An 11,873-nucleotide genomic window follows, 5' to 3' on the forward strand; every position below is an offset into this window, starting at 1 on the left:
GACAACACCCAGTCGTTAGTTCTATTTGTTCCATATCTAGAGACAAGACCCAGTTGTTAGTTCTATTAGTTCTATTACTTCTATATCTTGAGACAAGATCCAGTTGTTAGTTCTATTAGTTCTATATCTAGAGACAAGACCCAGTCGTTAGTTGTATTTCTTCTATATCTTGAGACAAGACCTAGTTGTTAGTTCTATTAGTTCTATTACTTCTATATCTAGAGACAAGACCCAGTTGTTAGTTCTATTAGTTCTATATCTAGATACAAGACCCAGTCGTTAGTTCTATATCTAGAAACAAGACCCAGTAGTTAGTTCTATTAGTTCTATATCTAGATACAAGACCCAGTCGTTAGTTCTATATCTAGAAACAAGACCCAGTAGTTAGTTCTATATCTAGATACAAGACACAGTAGTTAGTTCTATATCTAGAAACAAGACCCAGTAGTTAGTTCTATTACTTCTATATCTAGAGACAAGACCCAGTCATTAGTTCTTTATCTAGAGACAAAACCCAGTCGTTAGTTCTATCAGATTTATATATAGAGACAAGACCCAGTCAGTTTGATTATTTCTATATCTAGAGACAAGACCCAGTTATTAGTTCTATATCTAGAGACAAGACCTAGTCAGTTTGATTATTTCTATATCTAGAGACAAGACCCAGTTATTAGTTCTATATCTAGAGACAAGACCCAGTCATTAGTTCTCTATCTAGAGACAAGACCCAGTCATTAGTTCTCTATCTAGAGACAAGACCCAGTTATTAGTTCTCTATCTAGAGACAAGACCCAGTCATTAGTTCTCTATCTAGAGACAAGACCCAGTCATTAGTTCTCTATCTAGAGACAAGACCCAGTTATTAGTTCTCTATCTAGAGACAAGACCCAGTCATTAGTTCTCTATCTAGAGACAAGACCCAGTCATTAGTTCTATATCTAGAGACAAGACCCAGTCATTAGTTCTATATCTAGAGACAAGACCCAGTTATTAGTTCTCTATCTAGAGACAAGACCCAGTCATTAGTTCTCTATCTAGAGACAAGACCCAGTCATTAGTTCTATATCTAGAGACAAGACCCAGTCATTAGTTCTATATCTAGAGACAAGACCCAGTCATTAGTTCTATATCTAGAGACAAGACCCAGTCATTAGTTCTATATCTAGAGACAAGACCCAGTTGTTAGTTATATTGCTATATCTAAGACCCAGTCATTAGTTCTATATCTAGAGACAAGACCCAGTTGTTAGTTATATTAGTTCTATATCTAAGACCCAGTCGTTAGTTAGATTCAGGTTTTTTTGTAACAGAAGTGTAACTTAATTTGTTGCAGTGTGAAGGAATTGGTAGCTAGGAAAACTATATTTTCAGAGTAGCTTTCCCAACACTGTGTGTGTGTATTGCTAGAGAGCCATCACAACAAACACACTAATAAGAACAGACATTGGTGGAGCTCCAGCTTCAGACATGCAGTCTTTCTCATCCAGCAACATGACTGAACATGCAGCATAATCCTACTGCCATCTGCTGGCACAGTAGAACACCAACACTGATATGCTTCTCAGCAAGCTCCTTTTTTAAATTGGCAGACAAGTGATTATTTTGCCCTTCACCTACAATATTTCTAACCTGTTTCATCAACAAAGTGCATTTTTTAGCCAACTTGCAATCCCTAATATCCACAAATCCCATTGTGCATATTCTGCTGTTGTGTGTCTTTGGTTCAATATGACTGTTACTGTTGGTTAGTTATGACTGTTTTACTATGTTTTAATGTTGGTTAGTTATGATTGTTTTACTGTGTGTTACTGTTGGTTAGTTATGACTGTGTGTTAATGTTGGTTAGACATGTGTATTAATTTGTATTTTCTTTTTTTTAACCTTTATTTAGCGAGGCAAGTCAGTTAAGAACAAATTCTTATTTTCAATGACAGCCTAGGAACAGTGGGTTAACTGCCTGTTCAGGGGCAGAACGACAGATTTGTACCTTGTCAGCTTGGGGATTTGAACTTGCAACCTTTCGGTTACTAGTCCAACGCTCTAACCACTAGGCTACCCTGCCGCCCCAGGACTTGCGGCGCAATCTGCGTCAGAAATAGAAAGGAGTTCTATTTTAGCCCTTTGCATCGCAGACGCTCGTTGGCGCGCACGAGCAGTGTGGGTGCAATACTTATGTGTGTGCAGGTATTAATGTGTGTGTGTGTGTGTGTGTGTGTGTGTGTGTGTGTGTGTGTGTGTGTGTGTGTGTGTGTGTGTGTGTGTGTGTGTGAGAGAGAGTGTGTGTGTGTGTGTATTAATGTGTGAGGTGTAGAGGTCGATCGATTATAATTTTTCAACGCCGATACCGATTCTTGGAGGACCAAAAAAAAGCCGATACCGATTAATCGGACGGTTTTTATATATTTGTTAGAATGACAAACTAATACGAGTAATACTGAATGAACAATGAACACTTTTATTTTAACTTAATATAATACATCAATAAAATCTATTTAGTCTCAAATAAATAATAAAACATGTTCAATTTGGTTTAAATAATGCAAAAACAAAGTGTTGGAGAAGAAATTAAAAGCTCAGTATGTGCCATGTAAAAAAGCTAACGTTTAAGTTCCTTGCTCAGAACATATGAAAGCTGGTGGTTCCTTTTAACATGAGTCTTCAGCATTCCCAGGTAAGAAGTTTTAGGTTATAGTTATTATAGGACTATTTCTCTCTATACCATTTGTATTTCATATACCTTTGACTATTGGATGTTCTAATAGGTACTTTAGTATTGCCAGCCTAATCTCGGGAGTTGATAGGCTTGAAGTCATAAACAGCGCGATGCTTGACGCACAGCGAAGAGCTGCTGGCAAATGCAGTAAAGTGCTGTTTACACGGAACCCAAACCGGCAGCACGCATGTGCTATCGTGCATACATTTATTTTGTCCCCCTACACCAAACGCATTAATTTGGGGAAAGGTTGAAAAGCATTAAACATGTATGGCGATTTAGCTAGTTAGCTTGCACTTGCTAGCTAATTTGTCCTGGGATATAAACATTGAGTTGTTATTTTACCTGAAATGCACAAGGTCCTCTACGCCGACAATTAATCCACACATAAAACGGCCAACCGAATTGTTTCTAGTCATCTCTCCTCCTTACAGGCTTTTTCATCTTTGAACTTATATGGTGATTGGCAACTACACTTTCATAGTATTACCACGACAACCGGCAAAACAGTTCGTCTTTCAATCACCCACGTGGGTATAACCAATGAGCAGATGGCACGTGGGTACCTGCTTCTATAAACCAATGAGGAGATGGGGAGAGGCAGGACTTGCTACGCAATCTGCATCAGAACTAGAAAGGAGTTCTATTTTAGCCCTTGGCAACGCAGACGCTCGTTGGCGCCCACGAGCAGTGTGGGTGCAATAATTGAATAACATGGATTTCAAAATGTATTTTGCGACGCTCACACACGCGATGTGTCCGGTCTGGTCAGCATGTTACGAGCCTGCTGCTGCCTACCACCGCTCAGTCAGACTGCTCTATCAAATCATAGACTTAATCATAATATAATAACACACAGAAATACGAGCCTTAGGTCATTAATATGGTCGAATACGGAAACTATCATCTGGAAAACAAAACGTTTATTCTTTCAGTGAAATAGGGAACCGTTCCGTATTTTATCTAACGGGTGGCATCCATAAGTCTAAATATTTCTGTTACATTGCACAACCTTCAATGTTATGTCATAATTACGTAAAATTCTGGCAAATTAGTTCGCAATGAGCCAGACGGCCCAAAATGTTGCATATACCCTGACTCTGCGTGCAATGATCACAAGAGAAGTGACACAATTTCCCTAGTTTAATATTGCCTGCTAACCTGGATTTCTTTTAACTAAATATGCAGGTTTTAAAAAATATACTTCTGTGTATTGATTTTAAGAAAGCCATTGATGTTTATGGTTAGGTACATTCGTGCAAAGATTGTGCTTTTTTCAGAAGAAATAGTCTTCACACATTTCACAATGAGCCAGGCGGCCCAAACTGCTGCATATACCCTGACTCTATTGCACAGAACGCAAGAGAAGTGACACAATTTCTCTAGTTAAAATAAATTCATGTTAGCAGGCAATATTAACTAAATATGCAGGTTTAAAAATATATACTTGTGTATTGATTTTAAGAAAGCACTGATGTTTATGGTTAGGTACACATTGGTGCAACGACAGTGCTTTTTTTTGCGAATGCGCTTACTTCACCAGCAATGCACTTAAAGTAAGAAAATTAACAAATAGATAAAAATAAAATAGTAACACAATAAAATAACACAATAAAATAACAATAACGAGACTATATACAGGCTATATACTGTACAAGGTGTACTGTACAAGGTATATACTGTAGTCAGTATACTGGGGTTCGAGGTAGTTTGATTGAGATAATATGTACATGTAGGTTTGGTTAGGTGATTGTTTCAAGTACTATGTACATGTAGGTAGGGGGTGAAAAGCAGAAAGTTTGGATAGCCATTTAATTACCTGTTCAGCAGTCATGGCTTTGGGGTAAAAATTGTCTTGTCAATGTAAATTGTCCGTTGGCGAGGGGTAGAAGCTGTTGAGGAGCCTTTTGGTCCTAACTTCGTGGGCACTATGGTGTTGAGCACTGAGCTGTAGTCAATGAACAGCATTCTCACATAGGTGTTTCTTTTGTCCAGGTGAGAAAGGGCATTGTGGAGTGCGATTGAGATTGCGTCATCTGTGGATCTGTTGGGGCGGTATGCGAATTGGAGTGAGTCTAGGGTATCCGGGAGGATGCTGTTGATGTGAGCCATGACCAGTCTTTTAAAGCACTTCATGGCTACTGATGTGAGTGCCACGGGGCGGTAATCATTTAGGCAGGTTATCTTCGCTTCCTTGGGCACAGGGACTATGGTGGTCTGTTTGAAACATGTAGGTATTACAGACTCGGTCAGGGAGAGGTTGAAAATGTCAGTGAAGACACTTGACAGTTGGTCTGTGCATGCTTTGAGTACACGTCCTGGTAATCCGTCTGGCCCAGCGACTTTGAATGTTGACCTGTTTAAAGGTTTTGTTCACATCTGCTACCGAGAGCGTTATCACACAGTCATCCAGAACAGCTGGTGCTCTTGTGCATGCTTCAGTGTTGCCTGCCTCGAAGCGAGCATAAAAGGCATTTAGCTTATCTGGTAGGCTCGTGTCACTGGGCAGCTCGCGTCTGGGTTTCACTTTGTAGTCCGTAATAGTTTTCAAGCCCAGCCACATCCGACGAGCGTCAGAGCCAGTGTAGTAGGATTTCAATCTTAATCCTGTATTGATGATTTGCTTGTTTGATGGTTCATCTGAGAGCATAGCAGGATTTCTTATAAGAGTCCGGATTAGTCTCCCGCTCCTTGAAAGCGGCAGCTCTAGCCTTTAGCTCGATGCGGATGTTGCCTGTAATCCATGGCTTCTGGTTGGGATATGTCTTCCCCATAGTGACTGTACGTACGTCATCAATGCACTTATTGATGAAGCCAATGACTGAGGTGGTGTATTCCTCAATGGCATTGGATGAATCCTGGAACATATTCTAATCTGTGATAGCAAACAGTCCTGTAGTGTAGCATTCGCGTCATCTGACCACTTCCGCATTGAGCGAGTCACTGGTATTTCCTGATTTAGTTTTTGCTTGTAAGCAGGCATCAGGAGGATAGAATTATGGTCAGATTTGCTAAATGGAGGGCGGGGGAGAGCTTTGTATGCATCTCTGTGTGTGGAGTAAAGGTGGTCAAGGATTTTTTTTCCCCCTGGTTGCAGATGTGACATGCTGGTAAAAAAGTGGTGAAGAGGTGTTGTTGTGCCCTCTTCATGATGGTGTTGGTGTGTTTGGACCATGATAGGTCCTTTAGAGATGTGGACACCGAGGAACTTGAAGCTCTCGACCGTCACCGCTACAGCCCTGTCGATGTGAATGGGGGCGTGCTCGGCCCTCCGTTTCCTGTAGTCCACGATCAGCTAATTTGTCTTGTTGAGGGAGAGGTTGTTGTCCTGACCTCCTCCCTGTAGGCTGTCACAACGTCGATGGTGATCAGTCGTGGGTGAACAGGGAGTACAGGAGGGTGCTAAGCTCGCAATAAATAGTGATGAGCTTTGAGGGCACTATGGTGTTGAATGCTGAGCTGTAGTCAATGAAAAGCATTTTCATGTAGGTGTTACTTTTTCCAGATGGGAAAGGTTAGTGTGGAGTGCAATAGAGATTGCGTGATCTGTTGGTGTGGTATGCGAATTGGAGTGGGTCCAGGGTGTCTGGGAGGATGGCTACAGTGAGTAATTTAGTCATTTAGACAGGTTACCTTGGTGATCTTGGCCACGGGGACTATAGTGGTCTGCTTGAAATATGTGCGTATTACAGACTGAGTCAGGGAGAGGTTGAAAATGTCAGTGAAGACATTTGCTAGCTGGTCAGCTCTGAGTACGTATCCTGGTAATCTGTCTGGCCCTGCGGTCTTATGAATGTTAACCTGTTTAAAGGTCTTACATCAGCTACAGAGAACATGAGTACACAGTCATCAGGAACAGCGGTGTTCTCATGCATAGTTCAGTGTTGCTTGCCACGAAGCGAGCATATAAGGTATTTAGCTCGTCTGGTAGGGTCGCGTCACTGGACAGCTCATGGCTGGGTTGCTCTTTGTAATCCATAATAGTTTGCAAGCCTTGCCACATCGGACGAGCGTCAGAGCTGGTGTAGTAGGATTCGATCTTAGTCCTGTATTGATGCTTTGCCTGTTTGATGGTTCATTGGAGGGTGTAGCGGGTTTTCTTATAAGCGTCCAGATTTGTATCCCACTCCTTGAAAGCGGCAGCTCTAGCCATTCCCTCAGTGAGGATGTTACCTGTAATCCAATGCTTCTGGTTGGGATATGTACGTACGGTCACTGTGGGGATTACGTTGTCGATGCACTTATTAATTAAGCCGGTGACTGATGTGGTAAACTCCTCAATGTCGTCGGATGAATTCCGGAACATATTCCAATCTGTGCTAGCGAAACTGTCCTGTAGCTTAGTGTCCGCTTCATCTGACCACTTCCGTATTGAGTTCATGACTTGTACTTCCTATTTGAGTTTTTGCTTGTAAGCAGGAATCAGGAATATAGAGTTATGGTCAGAGGTGATCAACAGTTTTTTCACTTCAGGAGACATGCTGGTAGAAATGAGGTAAAATGGATTTCAGTTTCCCTGCATTCAAATCCCTGGCCTCTACGAGTGCCGCATCTAGGTGTGCTTATGGCGTTATACAACTCGTTGAGACTGGTCTTAGTGCCAGCATTGGTTTGTGATGGTAAATAGACAGCTTTGAAAAATATATATTAAAACTATTTTGGTAAATAGTGTGTTCTACAGCTTATCATGAGGTATTCTAACTCAGACGAGCAGAACCTTGAGACTTCCTTAATATTAGAGATCGCGCAACAACTGTTGTTGACAAAGAGACACACACCCCCTCAGTTTACCGGACACAGCTGTTATGCCTTGCCAATGTATAGAAAAAACAGCTAGATTTATATATTCCTTGTTCAGCTACGACTCGGTGAAACATTGGATATTACAGTTCTTCTGATCACATTGATAGGATAGTCTTGGATGGAGCTCATCCAGTTTATTTTCCAGTGATTGCACGTTCACCAATAGAACGGAGGGCAATGGCAACTCATCCACTTGCGGCCTCATTAGATATCCCGCACCCCGACCTCTATAGCGCCGTCTCCGCCTCCTCCGAACGGGGATTTGGGCCTGGTCTGGGATGAGCATTATATCCTTCACCTCTGATTTGTTGAAATAGAAGTCCTCATCCAAATCGAGGTTAGGAATCACTGTTTTAATGTCCATAAGCTCTTTTTGGTCATATGCAATGATGGGCGAAACATTATGTACAAGAAAAAGTTAGGAACATTCCAAAAAAACACACAAAATATCAAAACTGGTCAGGAGCTCGTAAAACGGCGGACATCCCCTCCGGCGCCATTCTTCTGTGTGTAATAGTGTGTGTGTGTGTGTATTAATGTGTGCGGTGTGTTGATTCAGGACATGCTGGGGGAGCTGTTCACTCCTATAGAAACACCAGAGGCCCAGAACAAAGGATTCCTCAAGGGCTTCTTCGGTGGCAATGCCCAGACCTTCGACAGAGAGGAGCTGTGTAGGTTACCTTCTATATTTTATGTGTGTTATTTATGTGTACCAAGTAAGTATGTGAGAGACAGTTTGACACACATGAACCTTTTCCCACCCTTTATCTTTTCATTTCTCTCTTCGTGTCGCTCCTATCCATCTCTCCAATTTCTCTTTCTTACTATCTCTCTCTTCTATCATCTCGCTCCATCTCCCTATAGTTGGGGAGGCAGCAGCGGGTAAGGCCTCTCGGAGTTTGGCCCAGCACATCCCTGGTCCAATGGGATTGGAGAACATGAAGGCTGCAGCCGGCGGCGTCGTGGGGGACCTGGCCCGAGCCCGCATCGCCCTGGACCAGAGAGGAGAGAGGCTGGGCGAGCTGGAGGAACGCACCGCCCTCATGATGAACAGCGCCGAGACCTTCTCCACACACGCCCACCAGGTACAACCCCCCAGCCAGTGATTGTGTGATGAAGCAACTTGGCGAAAGCAAGATACATATCTTACCCTTTGTCTCTTTTCTATCTGTTCTTCACAGGTGATGCTGAAACAAAAGGACAAGAAATGGTATCAGCTTTAAAGGCAGGACAGCGGGCTGTGACTGCCCCTCCACCTGGTGGGGGGGGCACTATGCTGGGACATGGACCTTTACTCGACGGACATGATAGCGATAGAGAGAGACACAAGAGGGACTTTGTGTTAACGGGCCTTTCTGTAGGCCATCTGTACATCATTGTCACAAGACTTGGACAGAGGGCAGTCACTTATCTAGACTATAGTGAAATGGACACAGACCAGGAAGTAAGTTGGTACGACAGGGGAACCCAAAGTGGATGATGACAGTCCATCAGTGTGTGTGGGTGGGTTACCCAGATCTTGCTGTGTAGATACTCTAAAGTTAATAATCCAACAAGACTGCATGAAACTAAACAGATGAATACAAAAAAAGTTAAACTGCAATATTAAAAAGCAGCATGCTACTTTAACAGAGGGAAATAAAACAAAATAAAACGTTTATTTAATAATATAAGCCAACAACAGAAAGTATGAAAAAAACTTTATATTTTTTGAAATATGGAAAAAAAATATAAAAACTAAAATGTATTCCTGCATAGCTATAAAGCCACATTTTTTTCTTTTAGCCTTTTTTATTACTTTCATTTGGTTTTTGAACACATTCTGAACACACACATAATTTCAGTTTCAATACTTTCTTTACACAATACTACTACTGATGATACTATTCATATTCCCACCATTAGACACTGAGCTCAAACTATATCGTTATCCAAGATCTCTGTGGTGTACACACAGTGCAAAAACACAATCTAGTCTTTCAACGTATATCACTCCACACATTCTGAACAATTGAATTGTCAATTTTACTGGCACTAATTCCATTCTCTTGGCTGCTACTACTGACTATACCTGTTACCAGGAAAAAAAGGTACATTTCACCCCCCCCTGCCAGAAATGTGTGAACACAGAGAATATATTGATTAATAATGTGTGAACACAGAGAATATATTGATTAATAATGTGTGAACGGTCATGGAAATGAGTTGTGTTGGCTGAGGTGCCATGGTGATAGTAGTCTGTGAGGTCTGGATTGAGTGTGTTTATATTTCTAATCTGAACATATATAACATAATGTAATAATTCACGTGCCATAAATCAAGATGGGTGAAGCCCCTTACTGTAAACTAGCAAAGAGCTAATACTATGTGGTAGTAATGATGTGTTTGCTGTAGATAAGAGTAGGCTAACTGAGCCCAACTTTTCAGTATGGCCGTTGATAGGCGTCTGTCGCTGTAACTGAGTTTCTGGTTCTTTTGACAGAATTGTGACCCTCTTTTTTTATGTTTTGTTTTTGTTGTAGTTTGTTGCTTCTTCATTGGAATCTTCTGCTGCCTTTCTCATATTATGTATGAGTTTGTTGAGCCAGTGTGTGTCTCACGCAAGCCCATGTAAAGACAAAACTCTTACTCTTTCTTCTGCCAAAGCAATTCACGAATGAAGGTGTCAGTTGGAGGATTGTGTCATTATATGTTATTGTGGGTGGTGGGTCCTGTGTTTACATTTTGGTATCCAGAATGGTCCTCTTTTACACGTTGACGAGAGAACTATGCTTCAGAAGTCTCCAGGGGTCATGTTGAACAGGAGTAGGCCTAGCTAAAAGACTTCGGTAGAGTCAGATCCATTTAAACACTACTACCATTCCGGATGAAAAATATCCTGCGGTCGGTCCGTGTTGTTGATCTATATGGAGAAATGGAATACGAGCCAGACTAACAATAGTCTACCATCATGAGTCTTGCGGTTGTCAGGTGTCGTTGACACATACAGTATAAAGATCTTCTATGTTACACATATTGGTACATGTAAGGAATCCAGACTGATATGAGGTTGAAGCAAAGGTGTTTCTATTCTTCGTTTTACTCGTAATTGCTCTTGATGACCTTAATGTAACCCCCCTTATCCTCACCCCCTAGTGGATGGTGGTAGCCTCTTCTCTCCTAAATGATCATCTATGTACAAAGATTGTTCTATGATACATGTTATTGTATATGTTGTACAAGTCAATAAGTGTACACGTAACACTGACAAGTCCTCTCGTAACTGATCAAATGTGACATGACAATACCATCCATTTATTTTTCTGTTTTCAAAGGTTATGTTTGTATTTTCAAATGATATACGAAAGTCTAAATGATTGTTATGACCACAACAGTCACTCACTCTCCCTCACTGACGCTCACATATCCACCCTGCCTTGAACCACAGAAAGGTGGTTACCATGACCATACAGGCAACCATTCTCTCACACAACATATGTTACACAACACACACACACACACACACACACACACACACACACACACCACACACAGGTTAAAAAAAACGGCATTATCACTATTCATTTCACTCTGCTCCTTCTCAGGCTAGTGAGACATTCCTAAAGGACAGACAGTCTACTGAACTGGGAGCCAGTCAGTCGCAGACCCTAGAAAGAGTTGGATTCGATTGCCTGGCTGCTTTCCAGGCCAATATGAAGGCCATTGTCCATAACTGATTGTGGTGGTCTAATGAAGAGGGAACAGATCTATTTCTCTATGTGTATTATACTGTCCCTGAGGTTTGTGTTGAGTTTGTAGCGGTGCAGTTAACTTCAATGGCTGAGAAAAAGAAAAACGTGACTTCTACTGACATAAAGGGTGTTTTGTTTGTATGTTTTTTTGTTTTTATATCAACTGTACAACAATGCTGGCTGGGAGTAAAGAAAAACACAAAAACATAGAAAAATGGGATATTCTTAGGATATTCATTCTCTGTAGATGTCTGTTAAATGAATCATGGTACTGTACCTGGTTATTCTGGCTGTGTCTAAAGTCACTGGAACTCTTGTCCACACTGTTGTTTCCTGGCCAAGCCAACCGTTTCTCTGGTTGTTTTCTCAGTGATGGCAGCAAAGTTTGTCTTGTTTAAATGGATTCTACCACCTTTTGTTCTTATTGATATTATAGTAGTGTAATAGAGATTACTGAAAAAAGAACTGAAAATATGTTGATGCAAATCAAAAATTCAAATAAACATTGATTGATGTACACACCAGAGAAACCTGTACTGCTTTGTTCCCCCAATGTGACTTCTGTGACTTTTTGAAAACTAAGGCTACACAGTAAAGAGTTGTGGTATGAAGCCATAACGATTGTT

General features: G+C 41.3%; 1 protein-coding gene across 4 annotated transcripts in view; it reads left to right on the forward strand.

Moving 5' to 3' along the window:
- stxbp5l (syntaxin binding protein 5L) overlaps positions 1-11,766 on the forward strand; it is a 234,287-nt gene extending 222,521 nt beyond the window's left edge. For all 4 annotated transcript variants that reach the window (XM_045704491.2, XM_014164005.3, XM_082967014.1 and 1 more), the window contains 3 exons: positions 8,076-8,187; positions 8,381-8,601; positions 8,698-11,766. In XM_045704491.2, coding sequence (XP_045560447.1) covers positions 8,076-8,187; positions 8,381-8,601; positions 8,698-8,739 — 375 coding nt within the window. In that variant the 3' untranslated portion in view covers positions 8,740-11,766. The remainder of the gene's footprint in view (positions 1-8,075; positions 8,188-8,380; positions 8,602-8,697) is intronic.
- The last annotated feature ends 107 nt before the right edge of the window (positions 11,767-11,873 follow it).

Source organism: Salmo salar, chromosome 21 (assembly GCF_965601325.2).
Source record: "Salmo salar chromosome 21, fSalSal1, whole genome shotgun sequence".
NCBI lineage: Eukaryota > Metazoa > Chordata > Actinopteri > Salmoniformes > Salmonidae > Salmo > Salmo salar.